The sequence below is a fragment of the Siphateles boraxobius genome, unplaced genomic scaffold, assembly GCF_051911475.1.
Source record: "Siphateles boraxobius isolate OS27281-9 unplaced genomic scaffold, OSU_SipBor_1 77, whole genome shotgun sequence".
Classification (NCBI taxonomy): domain Eukaryota; kingdom Metazoa; phylum Chordata; class Actinopteri; order Cypriniformes; family Leuciscidae; genus Siphateles; species Siphateles boraxobius.
Window position 1 is genome coordinate 8,846,542 of NW_027509205.1, and position 26,680 is coordinate 8,873,221.

The 26,680-nt window shown below is 38.2% G+C and overlaps 2 protein-coding genes across 3 annotated transcripts in view; one reads left to right on the forward strand and one right to left on the reverse strand.

Moving 5' to 3' along the window:
• The window catches only part of szrd1 (SUZ RNA binding domain containing 1), a 27,934-nt gene extending 15,422 nt beyond the window's left edge, over nt 1-12,512 (forward strand). Inside the window, exons 2-5 of the mRNA XM_077217956.1 lie at nt 2,514-2,681; nt 4,058-4,107; nt 4,202-4,471; nt 10,787-12,512. Coding sequence (XP_077074071.1) covers nt 2,631-2,681; nt 4,058-4,107; nt 4,202-4,471; nt 10,787-10,898 — 483 coding nt within the window. The 5' untranslated portion in view covers nt 2,514-2,630 and the 3' untranslated portion in view covers nt 10,899-12,512. The remainder of the gene's footprint in view (nt 1-2,513; nt 2,682-4,057; nt 4,108-4,201; nt 4,472-10,786) is intronic.
• The window catches only part of atp13a2 (ATPase cation transporting 13A2), a 23,658-nt gene continuing 9,262 nt past the window's right edge, over nt 12,285-26,680 (reverse strand). For both annotated transcript variants that reach the window (XM_077217946.1, XM_077217947.1), the window contains exons 4-29: nt 26,604-26,662; nt 26,040-26,109; nt 25,875-25,954; nt 25,656-25,733; nt 25,501-25,570; nt 25,198-25,332; nt 25,026-25,092; nt 24,794-24,925; nt 24,523-24,684; nt 23,869-23,979; nt 23,704-23,750; nt 22,620-22,808; nt 20,484-20,690; nt 20,002-20,109; nt 19,479-19,635; nt 19,243-19,354; nt 17,670-17,794; nt 17,258-17,442; nt 17,048-17,140; nt 16,849-16,928; nt 16,498-16,650; nt 15,776-15,872; nt 15,472-15,695; nt 15,227-15,378; nt 14,650-14,822; nt 12,285-14,563 (exon numbers count right to left, since the gene is read on the reverse strand). In XM_077217946.1, coding sequence (XP_077074061.1) covers nt 14,396-14,563; nt 14,650-14,822; nt 15,227-15,378; nt 15,472-15,695; nt 15,776-15,872; nt 16,498-16,650; nt 16,849-16,928; nt 17,048-17,140; nt 17,258-17,442; nt 17,670-17,794; nt 19,243-19,354; nt 19,479-19,635; nt 20,002-20,109; nt 20,484-20,690; nt 22,620-22,808; nt 23,704-23,750; nt 23,869-23,979; nt 24,523-24,684; nt 24,794-24,925; nt 25,026-25,092; nt 25,198-25,332; nt 25,501-25,570; nt 25,656-25,733; nt 25,875-25,954; nt 26,040-26,109; nt 26,604-26,662 — 3,234 coding nt within the window. In that variant the 3' untranslated portion in view covers nt 12,285-14,395. The remainder of the gene's footprint in view (nt 14,564-14,649; nt 14,823-15,226; nt 15,379-15,471; nt 15,696-15,775; nt 15,873-16,497; nt 16,651-16,848; nt 16,929-17,047; nt 17,141-17,257; nt 17,443-17,669; nt 17,795-19,242; nt 19,355-19,478; nt 19,636-20,001; nt 20,110-20,483; nt 20,691-22,619; nt 22,809-23,703; nt 23,751-23,868; nt 23,980-24,522; nt 24,685-24,793; nt 24,926-25,025; nt 25,093-25,197; nt 25,333-25,500; nt 25,571-25,655; nt 25,734-25,874; nt 25,955-26,039; nt 26,110-26,603; nt 26,663-26,680) is intronic.

Sequence of the window (26,680 nt, forward strand, 5' to 3'; positions counted from 1 at the left end):
CATATTTTTTTAAAAAAAATCATACTTTGATAAATTAATATAGTAGATACATGTTAATATCTGTATCACATCAATATCATAATACAATGCTCCATATTTTTAAACCACTTTGATAAATTAATATAGTAGATACATTTTAATATCTGTATCACCACTAATGAATTATACCGTCTTTTCCTTATGTATAAACAATTTTTCAGATTAAACATCATTGCATATTACAGATAAACAGCACCGTAGCATAAATTAATTATAGAGAAAGTACTCACTGTTTTGCATTTTTGATGAGGTGGTCATAGAAGAGAGGGTGCAAAAGTTTTTGGTCCAGACATGGGGTATGGCACACGACCACGTGTCTTGGCTATTTTATAGCCTTTTACAGTAAGAGCCTGTGGAAAACTATGGGAAAACGGCGGAGCTGTGTGTCCACTATATTCTTTCAGTACTCTATGAATGGAACTGTTCAGGTTCAAGGCCAATTCACATTCCCAGCATTTAGGCAGACCTTTTGATAACTGTCACTCCTGAAAATAAGCCTTATGAATTAAAAGTAATTTATTACCGGTGGTTCGAAAACAGCGATGATATCACTTATTTGTCACGCACACTGTCCATGCTGGCAGGCACTACCTGTGTGATTTTTTTTCTTCAACCCTGGTGAAAATGTAAGATGATTTTATTTTTATCTAAATCTAACATAATTGCTACAGTAAATTTGTAAAATATTTATTTTAAATGAACAGAATGCTTTTCAACTTCATTAATTTAGTAAGATTTTTTAATGAACGGCATGATTTTCAACTTCAGTAATTTAGTAAGATTTTAAATGAACAACAATTAGTAAACTATTTATTTTATATATGATATATTTTAATTTATACACTTCTAAAGGAACACAATGCTTTTCAATGGGCTCAGGAACGTGTCACAAAAACAGATACCAGGCCAGCCACACGCTGGTGTGACAGAGAGAAAAGACTTCAGGGGAAACACTTGTGGGTTTTTTTCAACCATGGTGAAACAGTAAGATGATTTTATTTTTGTTTAATTTATATACTTTTAATTGAACAGCATGGTTTTTCAACTTGAGTCAGTGTCAAATATTTGTGAATGACTAAATGTAAATTTTATAATCATTTCATTTAAATGAACATAATGCTTTTTCAACTTCTGTGTGAGATAAACTTTCAAGGTCCTCAGCAATGCGGGGGGGAAATTCCTGCTTTGACACACACGCACACACACACACACACACACACACACATAGACGCGCGTGCTCCCTATGTTTTTGAGACAGAGTCAGATCATTCATACATTGGATTGTTTGCAATACTTTTGTGGCTCCATTTTATTTAAACTTTTTGTGTGAGGTTTTACATAAGCTGTATGTTTTTTCTTCAACTCTCTAATACATTTTTAACTGTTTGGAATATTTTTGTGACTCCATTTTATTTCAACTTTTTGTGTGAGGTTTTATTTTATATTCTTTTAAAGAACAGATAAACTTTCACCATTTTATTTAAATGAACATAATGCTTGGTCCAGTGAATAGTTGTACATTTTTTTCTTATCACTTTCACAGCTCCCCTTGATAAAGCTCAGGGATGCGGTGACCAAAACACCAACTTCAAACAATCAAAGTAACTGTCACCATCAAAGCCAATACATCTCAAACTAACTGTCACATCACTTTGTAACTGTAACATCAAAGCTTATGTTAATATCAAAGACCAATACCTCCCTTTTCTTGATCAAATGAACTTCAAACGACCAAACTAACTGTCACACATCCATCATTTTGACAGAAGCTGTAACCGGAAGGGGCGGAACTAGGTCAAAGGTAACAGGAAGGGGCGGAACTAGGTCAAAGGTAACAGGAAGGGGAGGAACCGGAAGGGGCGGGACAAGGGGCGGGACAGGAAGGGGAGGAACCGGAAGGGGCGGGGGAAGATCAAAGGAACGCCACGCCCACCTGTCAATCAATCATTTTGACAGTTGCTATATGGTATTAACTACTAACTGATGCTGATGAACTAATTGTATTGTTACTTACGTGCTGTTTATGATGAATAAGGTAGACTGAGTACAGTTGAGACACTTTTTGCGTTTTGATTTTTCACACAAGAATAGTGAATTTCCACATTACATGCCACATGACATTTCATTAGCTTGTAGACTAAGATATTATCAATCAATATAATACCCATAAGTAGTTTATATTTTCCACAATTAGCTCATAAAACTAAGGTGCTTTTTGTCTCAAATTTGTCTTAGCTTTGAGACAGTAGCCTACAGTTGAGACACCCATTTAAATGATGAAACCCTTTTTTCTTAATTTGACGGTTAAGTAAAACAGGGGAAAACAGTATTATTTGAGCTATTTAATTTTCTAATCATTTGCTAGGGCGGTGTTTTGTTTTTTTGTGTAAACTTCCCAAATTTGGCTCTTGAAATGCATTCTATAATGTCACGCTCCTGTACAGTCAGTTACGTTAACTCTATCCTCCCTGCAGCAGGTGGCGTAACTGTGCAAGACTTTTGCTCATTTAGCGGCTCACTGACGCTGTAGAGGGAAAATGTGCGTGAGCGTGTGGACTGAGGGAAGCCCCTAGTTAGCCAAGAGTGGAAACATGGATGATGAGGAGGTCGCCGAGAGCTGGGAGGAGGCCGCCGACAGTGGGGTAAATATGGGCTAGTTGTGCTTTCTCCGCGCTTGCACAAACTGTCTTTTCAGTGTAACGTTAGACAGCCTCGCGTGGAGCTTTAGGGTGATTCATGCCACTGGCTTCATGCTAGCTCGCTAGTCACGCCTGTGTATTTAGAGTTGGGCGGTAGGCCGCAGTTAAAGGGAAACTGGTCCCAAAACAGATGTTGTGGGATATTTAACTTATACTGTAAACCAGAAGGTAAAAATAGAGGCGATTTTGATGATGGTGGTTGGTGAAGCGGCACGTTCGTGAGTCACGTAAAACAATTTGAGTTCTAAGCAAAGGACATAAATTACCTGCTAACTAATGCTAGTTAGCCGGTGCAACTTCTGATGCTTAAAAAGGGGGAAATCTTTCTTTGCCATCGCGTCAGAAACCAAAGATGGCTGCCGAATGCACCGAGACCTGATGGCTGTCATATATAATGTATTGTAATCGTGTCTTAATATGTGTAGACAGAGTGGATTTTATGTGGAAATATCGAGTATCGAGGTGGGATTGTCGCCATTCAGACAGTCAACAGGCGGTTTTCACAAGTTTTCAGTTTCCCTTGGGGTCTGTTGTAAATGTTATGTGGGGTAATGTGTCTTCAAATCCACAATTTTTTTAATAAAAGAAAGAAAAACTTTGAATCACTTTACTTAAATGTTTTCATCTGTACAACATAATATATTACGTTGAGGCTGAATCTTATTGACTGACAGTCTCAGCAGTCTCCATTCACTTTCATTACAATTTTTTTCAATACATTGAAATTAAATTGTGACAGAATGATATTCTGTCTAACATGTTCTGTTGTGTTTCACAAAAGAAATTCATACAGGTTTACAATGGAGTGTATGATTAAATGAAAGAATTTTCAATGTTGGGTGTACTGTCCCTTTAACTATGCCCTTTAACAGTAAAGGTCCATTTGTGTGAATTGGTTTACCCTTTCTCCTGTTTTCTTCGCTCTGATTTAGTGAATATATTTGATAAAGCAATATGTAATTTATCTGCTTTCAAATATATAACGCAGAGAATTATTTTTCTTAAACGTTTGGCTGTCACGTCTACACCCCTGCCAATAGGCTCTGTAAACACGTTTCCCTCCATTTGTATGTTTCCTCTGTCTCTGTTTAGAAAAGCCTTATATTGTCTACCTATCCAAGCAGCACTATGTAATTCGGCCCTGTCATTAATTTAGCCATGGCACTATGGATGTATAAATAACTTTGTGAAATTGAAAACTTGCTGCTGCTTCAGAGGCCCCTCCCTGAAGCAGCCTGCATGTACTGTTTTGGAAGATTGCTATATTTCTCCAGTAGAAGTTTTAATTATTCTTTTTTTTGTCTTGACATTGAACTTAGGAAATGGAGAGAAGACTAGAGGAAAAGCTTCGAATCAGTCAGAAAGAAAGGTATGTCAGGTTATTCCTGTGTTTTGTGTCCATGTTTTGCTCAATGTGCCTTGTTTTACTCTAATAATCATAAAAAAATTTTATGCTCTTACAGACTTTCAAGTGGCAGTTCGAGTCGTTCTCCGATGAGAACAGCAATCGTAATCCAGGATGACTCCCTCCCCGCGGCACCCCCACCACAGATTCGTATTTTGAAGCGACCCTCCAGTAATGGATCTTTAGGATCGTCTGTGACGCAGACTCGACCCTCCCCTCAAGTTAAATCCTTAGCTCAGCGAGAGGCAGAATACGCAGAGGCCAGGAAGAGAATCCTTGGCAGTGCTACTCCTGATGACACACCACAGGAGAGACCCATTTCAGACCGGTAAAATACTGTTATGGTGAATAGAGCAAAACTTGTCGTGGTTCTGGAAGCTAAAAGTAAAAAAATAATTTTATGAGAATGTTTAACCTTTCCCCTGCATTCTCACCATTAGATCTGAGATTGGGTGCTATATATGCTTCTGTAGAAGCCAGTTTGATTTCAACTTCATAATAGCAGAGTCTGTCTGTATATTTATCTATCTGTGTGTGTGTGTGCGTGCGTGCGTGCGTGCGTGCGTGCGCGCGCGCGACATTAGTATGATAAGATCTTTCTGAAGATGAAAAGCATGAAATGGTGCAATGTCCTGCAAAAGGCATGAAAACAACTAATATCTTGCAAAAACTGAATAGAGATCAAATTATCGAAAGATTTGTGTGTAATTTAGAACACAGAAGAACTCTGTCAGATAATGGTTAGTTTAAGGAAAGTTTCTGTAAAAAAAAAATTAATTGTATTAAATGGGCAGCTATGAAAAAGCCACTGTTGAGCAGCAAACAGGTATTTGAAGTTGCTGGAGTCCCACGAAGCGATTCATGAATTTTTTTTTTTTGAAAATGTATTTCTAAACCACTGTAAACGTTTCACTTTGTGAGCTTTGGGTAGGGGTGGCAGAAGTGCAACTATGCACAACTGACAGCCCCAGAGACCAGCAACTTCAAATACCTGTTTGCTGCTCAACAGTGGCGTTTTTTTAGAGGCTTTTCTTTCGAAATATACAGGTCCTTCTCAAAAAATTAGCATATTGTGATAAAGTTAATTGTTTTCTATAATGTAATGATAAAAATTAAACTTTCATATATTTTACATTCATTGCACACCAACTGAAATATTGCAGGTCTTTTATTGTTTTAATACTGATGATTTTGGCACACAGCTCATGAAAACCCAAAATTCCTATCTCAAAAAATGAGCATATCATGAAAAGGGTCTCTAAACGAGCTATTAACCTAATCATCTGAATCAACTAATTAACTCTAAACACCTGCAAAAGATTCCTGAGGCTTTTAAAAACTCCCAGCCTGTTTCATTACTCAAAACCGCAATCATGGGTAAGACTGCCGACCTGACTGCTGTCCAGAAGGCCATCATTGACACCCTTTAAGCAAGAGGGTAAGACACAAAAAAAGAAATTTCTGAACAAATAGGCTGTTCCCAGAGTGCTGTATCAAGGCACCTCAGTGGGAAGTCTGTGGGAAGGAAAAAGTGTGGCAAAAAACGCTGCACAACGAGAAGAGGTGACCGGACCCTGAGGAAGATTGTGGAGAAGGGCCGATTCCAGACCTTGGGGGACCTGCGGAAGCAGTGGACTGAGTCTGGAGTAGAAACATCCAGAGCCACCGTGCACAGGCGTGTGCAGGAAATGGGCTACAGGTGCCGCATTCCCCAGGTCAAGCCACTTTTGAACCAGAAACAGCGGCAGAAGCGCCTGACCTGGGCTACAGAGAAGCAGCACTGGACTGTTGCTCAGTTTTGCATGTCATTCGGAAATCAAGGTGCCAGAGTCTGGAGGAAGACTGGGGAGAAGGAAATGCCTGAATCCAGTGTCAAGTACCCACAGTCAGTGATGGTCTGGGGTGCCATGTCAGCTGCTGGTGTTGGTCCACTGTGTTTTATCAAGGGCAGGGTCAATGCAGCTAGCTATCAGGAGATTTTGGAGCACTTCATGCTTCCATCTGCTGAAAAGCTTTATGGAGATGAAGATTTCATTTTTCAGCACGACCTGGCACCTGCTCACAGTGGCAAAACCACTGGTAAATGGTTTACTGACCATGGTATTACTGTGCTCAATTGGCCTGCCAACTCGACCTGAACCCCATAGAGAATCTGTGGGATATTGTGAAGAGAAAGTTGAGAGACGCAAGACCCAACACTCTGGATGAGCTTAAGGCCGCTATCGAAGCATCCTGGGCCTCCATAACACCTCAGCAGTGCCACAGGCTGATTGCCTCCATGCCACGCCACATTGAAGCAGTCATTTCTGCAAAAGGATTCCCGACCAAGTATTGAGTGCATAACTGAACATAATTATTTGAAGGTTGACTTTTTTGTATTAAAAACACTTATTTTATTGGTCGGATGAAATATGCAAATTTTTTGAGATAGGAATTTTGGGTTTTCATGAGCTGTATGCCAAAATCATCAGTATTAAAACAATAAAAGACCTGAAATATTTCAGTTGGTGTGCAATGAATCTAAAATATATGAAAGTTTAATTTTTATCATTACATTATGGAAAATAATGAACTTTATCACAATATGCTAATTTTTTGAGAAGGACCTGTACACTGCCGTTCGAAATATACACTGCCGTTCAAAAGTTTGGGATCAGGAAAAAAAAATTCTCTTACCAAGGCTGCATTTATTTGATACATTTTTTATATATATATAAAATACATATCAATAAATATATTGATATTTAAATATATCAATACTTTTATTCAGCAAGGATGCATTAAATTGATCAAAAGTTACAGTAAAGACTTTTATAATGTTACAAAACATTCTATTACAAATAAATGAAATAGAACTTTCTATTCATCAAAAAACCCTGAAAAAAAGTTGTACAAAAACTGTTTTCAAGATGATTAATAATGAGTTTTTTTTTTGAGCATCAAATCAGCATATTAGAATGATTTCTGAAGGATCATGTGACACTGAAGACTGGAGTAATGATGCTGAAAATTCAGCTTAGCATCATCTATCTATAAATTACAGGAACGTCTGTCTGTGTGTGTGTCTGTTAATCGCATATCTCTCGAACCGTTAGTCCGATGGATTTCAAACTTGACAGGTGTCTTGCTACGGGTACGAGTAAGTGCAGTGATGAGTTTGACGTTGTTTGGATTAGAAATGCAAAAGATATCATCAAATATATTGGTAAAAGAAGCACACATTGAAGTTGTGGTTTAAAAATAAACATTCTGACATTAGAGAGGTTTGTGGTTTAAAAATAAACATTCTGTCAGCTAAACATTAAGTCAGCTATACTGTTTACCTCTGAATATTGTAGTGGTTTAAAAATAAACATTCTGTCAGATAAACATTAAGTCAGCTACACTGTTTACCTCTTAATATTGTAGTTATTCAGAAGTAGTTTGTTGTCAGTAGTTAGTTATATATGTAGTTAAATTTTCCATATTTATTGTGTGTCAGTATCAGTATTTGCTTTCAAACATGCACAAATAAAAATGTCACTGAACTTTGGCTGTGTAATTTTAACAATAAGTACTCAAGCACACCAAACCAACAATTACTAAAAACACCATATATCTCTCGAACCGTTAGTCCGATGGATTTCAAACAGGTGTCTTGCTACGGGCACGAGTAAGTGCAGTGCCAAGTTTGACGTTGTTTGGATTAGAAATGCAAAGATATCGGTAAATATATCGGTAAAAGAAGCACACATTGGCTTTTGCCGCTCTAGCCGCTGGCCACTCTGGCTCACACTGCACACTCAGTGGCCACTCCCCCTCTCTCACTGCACACTCAGTGGCCACTCCCCCTCTCACTGCACACTCAGTGGCCACTCCCTCTCTCACACTGCACACTCAGTGGCCACTCCCCCTCTCACACTGCACACTCAGTGGCCACTCACACTGCACACTCAGTGGCCACTCCCCCTCTCACACTGCACACTCAGTGGCCACTCCCCCTCTCGCACTGCACACTCAGTGGCCACTCCCCCTCTCACACTGCACACTCAGTGGCCACTCCCCCTCTCGCTCTGCACACTCAGTGGCCACTCCCCCTCTCGCACTGCACACTCAGTGGCCACTCCCTCTCTCACTGCACACTCAGTGGCCACTCCCCCTCTCGCACTGCACACTCAGTGGCCACTCCCCCTCTCATACTGCACACTCAGTGGCCACTCCCCCTCTCACACTGCACACTCAGTGGACACTCCCCTTCTCACACTGCACACTCAGTGGCCACTCCCCCTCTCACACGGCACACTCAGTGGCCACTCCCCCTCTCACACTGCACACTCAGTGGCCACTCCCCCTCTCACACTGCACACTCAGTGGCCACTCCCTCTCTCACTGCACACTCAGTGGCCACTCCCTCTCTCACTGCACACTCAGTGGCCACTCCCTCTCTCACACTGCACACTCAGTGGCCACTCCCCCTCTCACTGCACACTCAGTGGCCACTCCCCCTCTCGCACTGCACACTCAGTGGCCACTCCCCCTCTCGCACTGCACACTCAGTGGCCACTCCCCCTCTCGCACTGCACACTCAGTGGCCACTCCCTCTCTCACTGCACACTCAGTGGCCACTCCCCCTCTCACACTGCACACTCAGTGGCCACTCCCCCTCTCACACTGCACACTCAGTGGCCACTCCCCCTCTCACACTGCACACTCAGTGGCCACTCCCCCTCTCACACTGCACACTCAATGGACACTCCCCCTCTCACACTGCACACTCAGTGGCCACTCCCCCTCTCACTTCACACTCAGTGGCCACTCCCCCTCTCACACGGCACACTCAGTGGCCACTCCCCCTCTCACACGGCACACTCAGTGGCCACTCCCCCTCTCACACTGCACACTCAGTGGCCACTCCCCCTCTCACACGGCACACTCAGTGGCCACTCCCCCTCTCACACTGCACACTCAGTGGCCACTCCCCCTCTCACACTGCACACTCAGTGGACACTCCCCCTCTCAAACCGCACACTCAGTGGCCACTCCCTCTCTCACACTGCACACTCAGTGGCCACTCCCTCTCTCACACTGCACACTCAGTGGCCACTCCCTCTCTCACTGCACACTCAGTGGCCACTCCCCCTCACACTGCACACTCAGTGGCCACACCCTCTCTCACACTGCACACTCAGTGGCCACACCCTCTCTCACACTGCACACTCAGTGGCCACTCCCCCTCTCACACTGCACACTCAGTGGCCATTCCCCCTCTCACACTGCACACTCAGTGGCCATTCCCTCTCTCACACTGCACACTCAGTGGCCACACCCTCTCTCACACTGCACACTCAGTGGCCACTCCCCCTCTCACACTGCACACTCAGTGGCCATTCCCCCTCTCACACTGCACACTCAGTGGCCACTCCCTCTCTCACACTGCACACTCAGTGGCCACTCCCTCTCTCACTGCACACTCAGTGGCCACTCCCCCTCACACTGCACACTCAGTGGCCACACCCTCTCTCACACTGCACACTCAGTGGCCACACCCTCTCTCACACTGCACACTCAGTGGCCACACCCTCTCTCACACTGCACACTCAGTGGCCATTCCCCCTCTCACACTGCACACTCAGTGGCCACACCCTCTCTCACACTGCACACTCAGTGGCCACACCCTCTCTCACACTGCACACTCAGTGGCCACTCCCCCTCTCACACTGCACACTCAGTGGCCATTCCCCCTCTCACACTGCACACTCAGTGGCCATTCCCCCTCTCACACTGCACACTCAGTGGCCACTCCCCAAAATAAACATTCTGACATTAGAGGGTTGTGGTTTAAAAATATCTGAATATTATATTTTATTCACGGCGATAATTTGTAGTAGCTTATTCACAAACTGTTTGCTCAAGCGTATCGTTTTCTCGGAGTTCACTGTGTAGCTGCTCCAGCCACGGTCTGAACCTCCCCTGAATCGTCGCGCTTATTCATTTGTGGATGTTAACTGAATCTGTAAGTCAGCTACACTGTTTAATTCTGAATATTATATTTTATTCTGGTGCGCTTAACGTTATCGTTTTCTCAGAGTTAAGCCTCCTGTGTAATAGTAGCCTAGGCTATTCAGCAATTCAAACATACCAAACCAACACACAAAAACACAGGCATTTTGCATTGAACTAGTAGGAATAAATAACATTTTAAAATATATTCAAATAGAAAACCATTATTTTACATTTTTATAATATTTAATATTACTGTGTTTATATTTGTATTTTTAATCAATCAAATAAATGCAACCTTGGTGAGCATAAGAGACTTCTTTTGTGTGTAAATATACTTATTTCCCTGTGCAAATATTTAGTTTTTATACTTACCGTGAATTTTTTTTATTCAATGAAATTCAGTGTTTCATTAGAGAATGGTACACAATTTTCATATTTTTGTTTCCATTCAAAGTTTAAGTTGTAATTTGTCCTGGAGCTGATTGGTTTTGTTAATGGTTTAGAACTATTCTGGTTCTAATATCTGAAGAGAATTAATGCAAAAGTACTTCCAGAACCAAGGATGCAGCAATTTTGTCATTTAGGAATGGCTGCTTTTAAATGTCAAAATGCTTTTGATATTTTTGATTTTATATTTTACATATTGTCTATCCTCAATCAGATCTCCACGTGGAAGCAGCCATACACTTTCAGAGGAAAACCGATCAGGAAACCATGTTGTTCGACAGCCAGCAGGTCCAGATGGTACACAAGGCTTTCACCAGCGCAGATAGGAATAGCAGCCTTTCCTGGGAGGAAGTGAGAGGCGATAGTGAAATATGGTCTCCCAAAATATGGTTGAAAATCAAATCATTTTTATCAATATTTAGGATGTGGGATATTTTTCAAATAAGTATAAAACCCTCTCGAATCCAGCACGGCGTGTGGAATATAACGGGGGAAAGAAACATGATCCAGAGGAGCGGATGGGGAACGTTCCCTGCTTTTTACACTGTGATGAGGACCTCGCTTCCAGACACTGCTCACTGTGATGTCCAGGCCCAACCCCTCAAAGTCAAAAGGAAAATAGAGAGAATAGAAACAGAACTGCAGAACTATTGTCCCTTCCTCACGTAACTCAGCCGTCAATGGCAGCCAGCCTGAAAAGTCATGCAAGCAAGCCCTCTGAAGAGACATTTGAAATGGAAGATAAGTGCTGGATGTGCTTGAACCGATAAAGAGATGGTATGAGGCACCAGCTTCCTTCAGCAATAATTCTAGAAATATCACTAATTATTCAGACCTCCCTTCCACACTGTTCTCTCAAGCTTTTGTATTGCTTGAGTTTGTCTTTTGTTTTAATTTTGGTTATTACTGGCTCGGTCTGCTAATTGCCATATGTTTTTAAATTGGTAAGAAACAGTGAGGGTATAATGCTGAAACTTAAGCTAACTTTAAGTTCTTTGTTTACGGTTATTTTTTTGTTGTTGTTATTGTTTTACTCATGGGTCTTCCTCTGACTGTCCTGATTTCTACATGAAGTAAAAAGAATAAAAACAAAAACTAGTCCAGAATTAAATGAATGCAGCAAATGGCATTTTTGACCCATTTCTATGCCTTTTTTATGATTTAAAATTTTTAGATCTGTGCATTTTTAAGTGAAATCCAACAGAAGGATGAGTTCTGTAAGTGTTTGTGGTGCTGGGAAGAACCGAAGGGAGTGAGGCAGGGGGGATGATTTCGCTGGCTCCCCTCGCCTCACTTCCTCATCAGATCTGCTGTTGGCCATTTTCTTTTCTCTCACTCTCTCTCTCTCTCTCGCTTTTTTTACTTGTGTAGGAACTCAGGTTGTTGTGAGGAAATATGAGCGAATGAATGAAGTTGTGTATCAGTGAATAGGTTTTTAACTGAATGATGGTGCAATGTTAAGCTTACATGAAGTATGGCTTCAAGATCATTTGAAAAACACCTCTATGACTGGATTACCGAATATCCTATAAGAGATTATTTAACTTTATTGAAACCTAAGAGAAAAGTGTCACACCGGTGGCTTAACAACGCAACTTTATTGGAGTGTTAAGTCAGTTGACTTAGTTGCTTTGGCTCTTGCAATACAATGTCTATACATGAAGAGCCATACTACCTTTCCTAACTGCAACTCCCTGCTTTTATTCTCTTTCTTTCTTTTTTTAGTTTCCTTCCTAAACCTTTGTCTCCTGTGCTATCCAGGAATGATATCTCTGACTCCTGCAGTTTATGGAAATACCCTTTAATCTGATATGTCATTGTTCACCCATTGTGCTGTAACAAATCAGACCCGACGGGTGTCATGCCCTGCCTCAGAGAACACACAAATCTGTCTGTAAATACTTTTCAAAATGCCCATTTAATAAAGACTTTTTAAATAATGTCTCTGGAAAACATTTTTGAAAATATTTAGTCACTATGGAATCAAAGTCAACAAATCTTTGTTTTTTACAGAATGTTGCAGTTTTTGTAATTTATCCATGCACAATTGTTTTCCTTCAAATTATGCCCTCGTAATCTTTAGTCAAAAACTCTAACCTTCCCTCCCCTTGAAATGACGTCTGTTCTTTTAATTTTGTCTTGCATCTCATGTTATGTTCATAGACATTATGCAAACTCATCCTCTTCTAGAAATTACTATAAAAAAATAAGTCGGCTACTAAAGAAAATTCACTATTTTCTAAATGGATGTTATTTATCAGGGGTCCATTCTTCGTACCTCGCTTAATACATCTCTGAGAGGATTTGACAGATGCCAGATCTTCTAATTGTCATAACTGATCTCTGGCTACTTTGGCTCTTCAAACAAATTTGCAGATTTTATTAAAATATCTATATTACTGTGTGTTCATTGGAAAGGGGAGATATATCGATAAGTCATGATCAGCAATGCACCGGTTGGTAATCTTTCAAATATTTAAAAAAGGAAACAGCCAAGCAGGCAAAGAAATAAAAGTTGAAATGTGTAAATATTTACACGATTCCAAATTATTTCCCTTTAGCATGATTTCTAGTATTTGACAGGATTTTAACTTTTTTTCAGTGTCAAGAGTAGCCTAAGGTAATTAGATATTCATTTAATTTAAACATGAAGTGGATAAAGCTTCTTAATGGTCAATAGCATATTTCTAATGGCACAGCAGGCAACATTTTTTACGTTGTGTTATTGTATCTGCATAAGTTAAGTTATCTGCATCTCCTGCACTGCACCAAGCCGCCGGTCGTATAGCGGTCACAAACTGTTTGTAATGCAAGGCTCTGTCTATTACAGATACAGATACAACATAGCCTAATTATTTTCAATTAATTTGAAAAGGATGTACATAAAAACGTTTTCATTTATATTTTAAATTATTGTCCCTGGTTCAATAGGGTGCTCTTGTAAGAAAGAAGCAATGTCTGGGACAGGCTTTCACCTTTAAAAAGATGCAGTCAAATCATCCTAACAATCCTGGATCAAGTCCAATTATCAACAAAAAATCCTTATACCTGAAAAATCCACATATAAAGAATGTTTTGCCCTTACATGTTTTATTTTTAAGACATTTTTTGCCTTGTATTTTTTATTAAAATGTAATAACTGGACCCCCTTGTGAAAGCATCAGATTTCTCTATGGTGACATATGGTGGATGTCTCCAATAATTCAGTTTGCTTAAACTCCGCCCCCTTTCTTACAATCGACTGCAAGCATGTCTCCACCAAATCAACAATGCCTTGATTAAACCAAGTCCCTACCGTTTAAAAAAAAATCTGTTTCACTAGGAAATAAAGTAATCAGCATGTATGCATTACTTTTCCAATACGACAACTTGAAGCAACTTGAATGCTTTGGTAGAACTTTTATGGTCCAAGAAAATGCATATGGGTTAACAACGACATGCTCAATATTTGGGATTCAGGTTAGTAACCAAATCAATCAGTTCTCAAAGCAATATGCCCCTTCTCTCTGTATAAACTGTTAATTTGCATGTATAAATTGGTAAATATGTTTCCACCCCTTTTCTAAATCATTCAGCACACCTTCAAAAGACTTAAAAGTTTTTAATTCTTCATTTATGTGTTATATTATAAGAAATACTATCACTAACAGTGATGATTTACTTCACTCTTGTTACTGTATGATAGGTTTTGTGCCATATATAATAGGCAGACAACGACGGCATCTGGTACGCCTCACTAGTGCACTGAGAGGTGGTATCAGATCTTTGGCAACACTGGATATGTGCATTGGGAGATTTGAAATGCTAAAGCGGAAGGTAGGTGTTAGCTAACTCCAATGACGGTGCACTGTGGTGGGAACAAGGTCTGGTTCAGGGGCGGCCATGAGGGTGTTTCTGCAAGCTGGACGTCAAGACGTTTGAACTTCTTTTTGGACTCGCGTTTTCCCCTGAGGTTGCGAAGACAGTTCAGGGCACCTTGGTCAATAAGAATCTGTAAAGAGAAATAGCTTAACTGCAATTACTGATATTGGTTTCATGTTTCAGATGTCATGTGGTCATACATGTATTTGTCTGTACCTCAATCAAGTAGCATATGAAGAAGTTGAGTGCGGCTACGGCCACCAGCAGTAGTTTATATCTCATATCAGTGATGTCATAGAGCTCCAGCACGCGATGGATGATGCTATGACGGAAAAGCACCAGCCAGCTCATAAGAGCAAAGAAGAGCAGCAGTGCGACTAGGAACAAAACTAAGAAGAGGGGGAAAAAACATTTAAAATAACTAAATATAGACTAAATCTACATTGAGAATTTCCTTTAATAATGTTTACAAATTATTAAATGGTTATCAGGAGTGGGCCATTGAGAATTATTACTTATTCTATAGTTCTTGATCACTGTGAAATCTAATTTGCATGATGAGGGGAAAGACATTTACATCCATAGGCAAAATCTACATTTAATAAAACACAAACCCCAATGTGATTCTACAAAAATGGCTAAAATTATCGGGATTCAGTCAAACATTTTTTTAAACAAATTGTTCACTCCATTATTTTATATTGATGATAAAAGATTATCGATAAATTGGTTTACAGTGCATTTTCTGTCAAACAAGCCTATGTTTGCTGTGTTAAACAATTAAAATTCTCACCATTGTAATACAGTGGTTTTTTGTAAGGATATCCTTTAGTTATCACAATAGACATGATGATATACTGGAACCCCGATAAGGCAAATATACTTGTGTCCTCCATGTTGGGGAGGTTTGCAGCCCCTGTCTTAGTGGAATTAAGAGACACATACCTGCAAACAGTCGCATAGTTATAACAACAGTTATGAGGGTGCAAGGATTTTTAATGTTACCTAAAAACTAGGTCACTTAGGTCAGTTGCTTACCAGTCTTGTGAGACCGTGATAAGTAGGGCAGACACTTGAGCTAGAATCAGCAGCACAGTGTGAACCAGTAAACTAGCCAGGACTGGCAGAGATAGAAGACTGGCAGCTGGTCGCTGGGGGTGGAGCTCATCGCTGGGACCTCCCCGTCCCATCACTATAGCCAAAACTGTCACCAAAACTAAATCAAAGAAGAGGAACTGCAAATCTCCCAAGTTTGTTTTCTCCTACAATAGATAAAAGAATTCATCAACTTGATCGTTCAAATCCCCAAATTACTTTAAAATTTAAAATGGCAAACACTCACAGTGTAGAGAATAAGTACAGAGGCAAACTGAATGAGACTGTACAAGGCCATGTACTTAAAAAGACTGAATGAAGTCACCAGAGAACACCTGCCTTCCCTGTTTTCAAACAAATTAGACATTAGATATAGTTTTATAACAATACATATCATAATTGTAGTTTATTCAAATTAATTGTTATTTATAATTCTAAATTATAACATATATATATATATATATATATATATATATATATATATATATATATATATAGAAATGTATGTGTATATATATATATATATATCAAATATTAAATAAACAATTATTATTATCAAATATTTGAATTAATAAAAAAAGTTATTTAATAGTAATTATTATTAATAATAAATATAAATACATTATTATACATATATATTGATATAATAATTGAAGTAAAAAAAAAAAAAATCAATAAATACTACTACTAAAACTATTACTAAAATATATGATTATTAACACAATTTTTGATTAAAAATAAACATGATTAATATTAATGTATTTAATAGTAATAATTATTGTAATAAAAGCAATTATTTTTATTAATAATAATAATAATAATAACAAATAAATATAAATACACATAAATAAATAAAATTATACATTGATGTTATAATAACTTAAGTCAAGAATACAATATTAATTATACAATGTATGGCTAAAAAGCCAGGTAATAATGTACACAGTATGGTAAAAGTGTGTTATTTACTTGATGAGTAAAGGCACACAGCTAATGTTATCAGACTTGGATGTGAAAGGAGACGCCACAGAGGCCTCAGCCTCAGACAATGACACACCGACATCTGCAGCCCTCAAGGCTCCACAGTCATTGGCTCCATCCCCACACATGCCCACCCTGTAACTGCACACGAGTCAGGACATATGGCCGTTATATTCAGTGTTACAAACCCCTGCTGACAAATTCAACAATATTTCTGCATTCATTGTTGATTTATCAATGATGTTGTATAAATATACATTTTTTACAGATCATTCCCAAGCAATGCTCACTACTGCTCTTTATTTCCATTTGACCACACATTTCAAAAATTAAACTCACTGGAGATTCTGCAGTGCTTTTACCAGCTGGGTTTTCTGTTCTGGGGTCATGCGGGCGTACACTGTACCCCTTATCAAAATCTGTAACAGAAACAATGAGCACTGTCAATTTCCAGAAAATCCATTTGAAAAGTATGGTGCCCACATCACCAGTCTAAAACTGGAATTAATCAATACTCGTAAAACTTAATCCAAGTCACCTTGGGTAGATATTCAGGGAAATGATCACAAAGTGCTGCAAAGGACATTCCATTTATAGCCAAATGATAGCCGGTGCTGTTCTGGTAGAGACCCTTAGGGGTACAGGAAGAGGAAATATTTCTCAATTAATAAAAACTGTGTATAAGACATTACTACATGTTGTGTCAATGGTAACACCTATAAAGCACTTAAGAGGTCAAAGAGCAAACCTGTACTGGATTATTAATAGTCTCATGAGTATTAACGGTGGCTACTGCACCATCTCCTTGATGAAACTGCAGCGAGGCCATTGAACTGGCAGTAGGGGGCGATGCATGAACGAAAATAACCTTCTCATGTGACAGAACCATTCCACACGCACGCGCTACATTCACAGCAGTGAGAATATTGTCACCTGACAGAGCAGAAAAAAAAAAATGTGACAAATCATTTTCACTTCTCTGTGTCTATAAAGCTGAGAGAGAGAGAGAGAGAGAGAGAGAGAGAGAGAGAGAGAGAGAGAGAGAGAGAGAGAGAGAGAGAGAGAGAGAGGCCAATGTTTAGTGTCAATTTAACAATTAAAGCAAATCATGGTTATAAACATTCACTATAAGGGTTTTTAGATAACGGTTTTGGACATACCTGTAACCATAACAGGCCGTAATTGTGCCAGTTTAAGAGTGCGAATGACTTCAGCGCTCTCTGGCTTTACTTGGTTCTTCATTACCAACAGACCCAGGAAGTTCATGTCTTTCTCCACCTCCACCCTACAAGCAAACATTTATCAAGAGCTGAAAATGTATGAACGGTATACTGTCCTTGTCCAGAAAGGAAATAAAGACATCATCAAAGTAGTCCATGTGACATCAGTGGGTTAGTTAGAATGTTTTGAAGCATCGGAAATACATTTTGGTCCAAAAATAACAAAAACTATGACTTTATTCAGCAGTGTATTGTCTTCCGGTTCTGTTTGGGATCCGCGTTCACGAGTCCGCAGTGACGCTGATGACGTAAGACGCTGCTGACGTGTTATCTGGTGCGTCCGTGTATTCGGGTTCAAATAAATATGGCTGGGCAAAAAAATGCAAGTCTTCCTCTGTGTGGAAATCCTTAGACATGTTTGTGAAGATTGTTTTGTTTCCAGCGTGCGTCTCCCTCAGACTGTAAACGAAGCTCAGGCGCACCAGATAACACGTCAGCTCGTCTTACATCAGCAGCGTCACTGAACGCGGATCCCCAACAGAACCGGAAGACAATACAATGCTGAATAAAGTCCTAGTTTTTGTTATTTTTGGACCAAAATGTATTTCCGATGCTTCAAAACATTCTAACTAACCCACTGATGTCACATGGACTACTTTGATGATGTCTTTATTTACTTTCTGGACAAGGACAGTATACCGTTCATACATTTTCAATGGAGGGACAGAAAGCTCTCGGACTAAATCTAAAATATCTTAAACTGTGTTCTGAAGATGAACGGAGGTCTTACGGGCTTGGAGCGACATGAGGGTGAGTCATTAATGACATCAATTTCATTTTTGGGTGAACTAACCCTTTAAGCTTTTCTAGATACTGTGTTTCAGAGAGACACAAAGATGCTTTACTTGTTTGAAAGGTAAATTCGCTTGTCTCAAAAAAATGTAACAATAAAGCTTCCGTATATATTATTATAAATCTCTCTAAATATCTATTATATTTTATAATAGAATTTAAGTATGCAATAATAATTAAATTCACAACAGTTTAAATGCTTGGGATCAGTAAATTTTTTTAAAAGAAATTAATACTTTTATCCAGCAAGGATTCATTAAATTAATAAAAAGTTACAGCAAATGCATTTATAATGTTACCAAAGAGTTCTATTTAAAAAATAAATTCTGTTCTTTTGAACTTTCTCATCAAAGAATCCTGAAAAAAATGTTTAATAGTTTCCACAAAAATATTAAGCAGAACAACTGTTTTCAACATAATAAAAAATGTTTCTTGAACAGCAAATCAGCATATCAGAATGATTTCTGAAGGATCATGTGACACTGAAGACTGAAGTAATGATTGCATTACAGGAATAAATTATATCTTTAAATATATAAAAATAGAAATGTTCTTACTGTATTTTCAAATAAATGCAGCCTTCGTGACCATAAGAGACGTCTTTTAAAAACATTTTACCGACCCCAAACCTTTAAACTGTTTATAAAACAAAACAGCTGACCTTTCAACAGTGGCTAGGTCAGTCTCCTTATTGAGGTGCTTGTAGGCAAATCCAAGGACCCTGAAGCCCTGGCTCGCGTACTCCCGGAGAGTGGGTGAAAAATGAGAAGGCACTGTCACAAGGAGAGCACAAAGACAGAACAAAAATAAATAGGTAGGTAGCGTTTCATATACTCTGGCTTGCTCTTCTCAAGGTGATATAAGAATCAGGACAAGTTTTAAGAGTCAGGCCCTCACCACTTTCTCTGAGGCAGAAGCTGGCCACCATCTCTGGTGCTCCTTTAAGGAATGCGACAGGAGAAGCTCCACCTGGCCCAACGCTCACCACGCTCATCCTTTGCAAAGAAGAGGAAAACGGGAATCTCCGCACAATTGCTACTGGTTGACTGACAGACTGAAAAACACATAAGAGGATAGGTAAATTAGGATTAAAACATTATCCAATGGCTTTTTTCCTTTTTCAAATTTTTGTTTTAAAGAGCCAGAAATAGACATTCTGTCACCATTTGCTCATGCACATGTCATTACAAACCTGTATGCATCTCTTTCTTCAGTGAAACAAAAGATATTTTGAGGAACATTGAGGTAAAAACAACACTGTAACCCATTGACTTTCACTGTATGGACAAAAACAGTTTCAAAGTATATTCTATCATGTTCCACAAAAAGAGAGCAAGTCATACAGGTTTGGAACGACATGACGGTGAGTAAATGATTTTCATTTTTGATTGAACCATCCTTTTCATTCATATCAACTTACATTTCCTTCTGACAGGAGCTCAGGTCCAGGAGGTCTCATCACTGCTAGTACTCTGCGTCTCCCAAATTCAGAATCATGTCCCATGTTATTCTCCGGCTCAGTCAGTTCCTGTCATTTTGCATGCAAGATGAAATGAGAAGCATGAATCTGTTTTGTTAAATCAGATTTATGGCAACTTTGATATGTAAAAGGCTTAAAGAAATGAGATGCGAATTTCAGAAATCAGTTCACAGCTCTCATTATGTCGTTCCAAACATTCACAAAAGAAGATATTCTGAAGAATGTTGGTAGCTAAAAGGTTTTGGTGCCCATTGACTGAACATTTTTCAGAACATCATCTTTTGTGTTCCAAAAAAGAAAGCAAGTTATTCAAGTTTGGATCGACATGAGGATGAATAAATGTTGAAAGAATTTTCATTTAATTTTAATTTCTGGGTAAACTATCCTTTAAGAACACAAAGCACATAAAAACCAGCCATTACCCATCCAGTGGATTCAATCATTTTGAGCTCTAGTGGGTCTCCAAGTGTTTGACCCCCCAGCAAAGCTATAGAATGGCAGGAGGCAAGTGCAAAGAGCATCATTCCAGGAGGGAGAAAGAGAGGGTCAGGGATCAGCTCGCCAAATACCCCTTCACTCGCTTCCATGACGCCCCACACATCCAGACCCTCCTCTGTCAGAGTGCCAGTCTGAAACAAACACAAAGAAACTGACAGTTTTTGTCACAACTCACAATAGCTATGTTTCTATATACAGATACAAATTTAACTTATGCACAAAACGGGAATATCACATAAAACATTTATGAAATAAAGCAGTGTTTTCAATCCCATGTGTTCAAGAGAGAAAAATCACTTCCAGGGAAACTGGCAGAAAATATCTTTAATAAAAATGGATGTTGCTGCAATCAGGGAAGCCACTGTGGCTCTTTTTACCTCCATCATAAATGACTTGCATCTCAGAGCGTGTAGACGAAACGCAATAAATGTTGTCACGTTATCATGCGTTCAGATGCTAGTGTTTGGGAATGTAATCGTGTGAGACGTTTCTGGGAGGTCATTACCAAATGATCCTACTGATAGATTTTGGCTCAGGCATTTCAGAATGATCAAACCAATATTTGAGATGCTGTACAATGAAATTGGTCCGCTGGTTAGTCCAGTTATCCAATCACATCCACTGTTGAGGCAAAGTCAAGGGATTTATTCGGTAAATGCGTTTCACTCCAGGGTTGCTCCACAATTTTATCCAGGATAAAAATATACAACCGCCTCAAATTGAGTGAATTTGTAATTTATGCACAACTTGGCGTTTCTACCCGGTGCTTTTTTAATGTGATATTCCAAAATGTGGATAAAAATGGGTGGATGGAAATATAGCTAATGAAAATTATACACCATTCTCTTTTACTAGCTTAACTTAAGATCAACGAGAACACCTTTATATAAACATCTCACAAAATGCCTTGTTCTTCATTGACACAAAAAAATGTATACAGTGTGACAGGATGTTAGACTGCAGCTTCACTTTAGACAGGATCTTGATGTTTAGCAAGGCAGCAGCAAAGATCTTATCAGTCATTGCTAACCCTCTACTGCATAATGCTGCCACTAATAAACCCAATGTCTTTGCTTTGAAAGCACATGATGCATGTAAGATGGCAATGCAAAATGAAATGCTTAATAATAGCTAGGGCTAGGGCTTAGAATAAACCAGTAAAAAGCTTTCTTTTAGTCTCACTACATCCCAGGGGACTTTTAATTTTTTTTGGTGGGAAAAGGTTGGACATTTATTTTTGCTCTGGACAACTGTCCTTGGAAAAGTATTTCATTTTTTTTAATTGATTAATTTGATATTTCACCCACCAAAAATATGAAGCAAACCTTGTGAGTAGTTTATTTTAAAACATTCAAAGTTATTTAAATGATTTTTTTGTTATGAAGAATTGCTTAAACATTGAAACATTATTATGCACTGTGAAATGAATAAAATGTATACTTTATTATTGAATAATTGTATTGACCCACAAAAATATGAATCATACTTCTTAGAGAATAAAATTCAGTTTAAAAGTTGTCTAAAACTTATTTGTATGTTTAAAGTTTAAAATTATTTCTATGTTATGGGGAAACAGTATGAAATGGATATGGATGGACTTACTGTAGAAAGAAGATATTTATAAATATAATTAATTTATAAACAACCACACACAAATATATGCATAAAATATAATATCATATATTATACATAATAATAATAATCTCAATAAACGTATCTATGTTAGCTAGATTATGTGTAAAAGGTACACTCCTACAGTCAACAGATCTGACATGGGGAGTTAAGGAAAGAAGGATTCTCTATCGGTCTAATCCAGGGCAGTGATGATGTAATCATTACACAAACAAAACACCTTCACTGAGTAATGAAACTAAGTTTATTTGAACAGCCTGAAGCTCAGGCTTTAAAAAGCCAAGTATTAGATCAAGCAAATTGTTGAAACTACAGTGGCCTGAATATACCTGGGTTGAACTACACATCTACAGGGTGTGATTCATCACTCATCAGGACACCATTTTAAGGATTTCCTTAAAAAATTGCGTGAAACCTTGATCACTTACCTTATCGAAACAGAAAAGTGATATCTTGCCGCAGATATTAATACGAGGTGGGCTAATGCAGAACACCCCATGACGCTTCAGGCGATTCTGGGCGTATATAGCGGCTGTTGTTAGAGCAGCAGGAAGAGCAGGTGGAACTATTATTGTCACAATATCCAGAGACCGGATAAGTAATTCGTTCCAGGGCGTCTGATGACACAAGAAGTGAATACGCAGAGGAATTAAATCTGAAGTATAATTATTTGTAAATAAAATGCAATTTAGAAAGAAATAAAGTGCAACAGTCCACCCCCTTTTTCAGCAGCACAGGCTCTACAAGTATTTTTTCCGTAGGAATTTAAAAAAAAAAGTCTTTATTAAAGAGTTATATGCCATGAACCAAGCCAATCAGCTATGAGGTGAAAAACAAAACTACAAAGTTCAGTTTGAAGTAAAAACGTTTTTGAAAATCGGACAAAAAGACAAAAGTACATGACTGTGTACTTAACGGCTTTACTGAGGGAAAGAACTACAATCCCATGAAACACTGCGAACAGCATAATTTAATTTAAATCGATGGAGAAATATAAACTACTAATTCACAAATGTTGATATATATATATTTATTTATATATATATATATATATATATACAAAGAGTGTATTGCAAAATATGCAATTATACAAAAACATTTAAGTATTTTGAGTGTAGAGATCGCCTCCATTGTGTCATTCGCTTCATGGGAGTGGGTGGAGCGAAAGAGCTATTTTGGCACGTGTTGCTTTTTTCAGACTCTCTGGTTAGTGTAATTGTCTGTACAGCATCATAGGTAATTTAGTTTTCACCGGGAATTCTGCTGTTCAACACAATCATTTTAAAAATAAACTAAAATAATGCGTGTTTATGGCTTCAACAAAAGCAAATACAATTTGCAATCTTTAAAGGTTTACAAGTTATCGTTCAAAAATAAATTTCTCTATGGAGAAAATGAATGGAGTTTTTACATCCGGAACCCGAATGCAAAAAATCTTGACTGACAGAGGGAAAAAAAAGAAGTATTAAAAAAGAAGTATAAGATATGGCCCCTCCAATGTAAATTACTTACATTGCTCCTCGACAGTATCACAACGCTATAAATAGTGCCGACCAATGCTGAAACACAGATATTCATATTGATAAAGGCCCATATTCTACATTATGAGTCTAAAACATAAATAAACGCCATAATATTACATACATACATAAGAGCCTACCAAGTAAACCAACTTACCCAGAAGTCCTAGAAAAAGTAGGAACTTCATAGCGTCCTTGTAGAAGCGAAAGTCTAATGGTTGAGGGTAGAGGATAGAACTAATAAGGTCTCCTTTGGCAGTAAAAAACCCTGATGAACAGAATCAAAAGAGATTTTCATGAGAAAACAACAAAAGAAAGTAAAACTGAAAGTCATTTTATTGCTTCTCTGCCATGTAGCTAATAGCAAGTGTATTGTAGACTATAGAGTACTTCATTTAATATAAATCAATCAGACATTTTTCTGTGCATCCAGGCAGTCGTAATTGACATGTTTAGGGTGCTGATTTGGTGTTCAAGAAACATTTCTTATTATCATCAAAGTAGAAAACAGTTGTGCTGCTTAATATGTCTGATGAACAGAAAGTTCAAAAGAGCAGCATTTATTTGAAATGGCAAAACCACTGATAACATTGCAACAACAAAAAAACACTTTTGGCAATTTAATGTGTCCTTTCTGGATAAGAGTATTAATTAATATATAATAAAAACACACATACATACATATACATATATATATATATATAAATATATATATATATATATATATATATATATATATATATATATATATATATATATATATATATATAACATATATAGAATAGAAATAATGTATTGCTTTATAAATCACCCGTGTGCGTTACAACAGCAATGGCCCCATTCCCAGCAGGACCGCCTCCTTTAGCCTGGATGAGCTGTGTGCCACAAAACAAAGTGTGTCTGCGTTCAGACTCTGGACTGTATGTGGCTCCAGAAGTAGACAATGGTGTCTTCATCACTGGTATGCTCTCACCTGTCAGTTGGTAAAGCGGCAGTAGTGAGAACGGAAGAACGGAAAAGCCTCTAAATGCATATAGATTTAGTGCAATACACAATTTCAGAGGCCGTTTGCATTCTCTCACCAGTCAGCATGCTTTCGTTCACCATGCACTCCCCAGCCAGCAGGGCGGCGTCGCACGGCAGGAGCAAACCCTCAGCTGGTATCAAAATACAGTCACCTGGAACCAGCTCCTCAGAGTTTATACACTCTTCCTCTGGAAAGACACACCAACAAACATGTTTTAATAAAGAACAAACCAACATTGTGAAGAATTCCACTTTGCTTGCTGCATGTTATTTGGAAAGAAACATCACCTCCCGTGTCCCTGCGCACAGTAATGTTCACTACCAAACGGGCCATGCGACGGAGGGTGGTGCTTTGCTGCAGAGAGATAAAACGACATATTATTATTAACAACTTAAGTTATTATATGAATTCACAACAAAACAAAAGAGCTCAAAAGTAGTACAAATAATGTCTGCATACCTTACGAATCTGATAAAGGGACACAGCAATTGAAATTAAGGATATGATGAAGATACAAGCAGCATAGTAATAGTATCTGTCTGACATCCACAGGATGATGCTGAACACCTGAAATACGTAGAATGGATTGAGCACCTGAAAATAGAAAAACAGAAGGAGAGCGGATAAATAAATCTTTCACAAAGTATTTAATATATAAATCCAGGGTATGGCACTAATTAATCATTAAATAGTGTCCGTAATAGCAAAATAATCATTTTACAGCTCATTTAAAATACAAAAAGTAGGGAAGAAAAGGTCTACCTCCTCAAAGAGAAGTTCCAAGTAAGACTTCACTGGTACATCAATGATATTGGGCCCAAAAATTTGTTTTCTATAGAACAGAGTAAAAAAAAAAACTGGTTGTGTTTGGCATGAATTATAATCACATGTCATATATTAACTGAAAGGGTACAGACCTTGTGCTTTGGTCTGCTCGACTCAGTCCTTGCTGTCGGCCATGCAGGTCAGCGCAGGTCCAGCCTTCATTGAGGATACTACAGAAAGATTTACAACCACACAATTTCAGCTTTATAATCATTTAACCATGTAGATGCTTCAGATGAAACTATATATATATATATATATATATATATATATATATATATATATATATATATATAAATACCAGACAGTACCTTGCCTTGCAAAAGGCTCCTTTCCTGGCAATCCATATGTAGCGCATGCCCTCAAACACATAGTATCTAAGCAGGGTTTTCTAGATGAAATCAAAACATGATATGATCAAGCAGATGGACCTGAAATGTACATAACACCCTCTATTTTAACTGCCCTTATGTTACCTTTTCACTGTGTAGCTGCACGGTGTCTCTCCATTCATTCTCATCCGCCTCTCCTACTGCAAACTCCAAACTGAAACAGATCAACATCAAATAGAGTTAAATGGCTTTATAAACAAACAATATGGAGTATTTTTGAATAGTTTTTAATATAATAATTAAATAAATACATACAGTAAAAAAACTTTACCATTTAAATTATATAGGCCTAGAATTTTCCCCACATTACAGCAATGACAATTTAGGCCAGAAAGTGCTTAATTGTAATGAAAATAATGTAACAATGCAAAAAGAAAGATTAAGAGGATTCAAATTTATGTAAAATTCAATTCAAATATTGTGAATTCACATTAGATTAACTTGTTTAAAAATTTTATTTAAATGTGAAATTTAATATATATTTCGGTTTATATATAAATATTTACACCTTCAAGTAACAAGCTATCAAATTATTTTAAAAAGCAAAGAATGGCTTTACACAAGTAGCTGGTTCCTTGTGAAAGAAACTATAACACATAAATAGAAAAAAAGAAGAAGCATGAGTAATAAATGTACTGTGGGCCTTACCTGCCTTCCTCAATTTCCTCTTTAAGCACGTCTACAACAAACTGCTGTCCATATCGGTCCTATCATAATCAAATCAA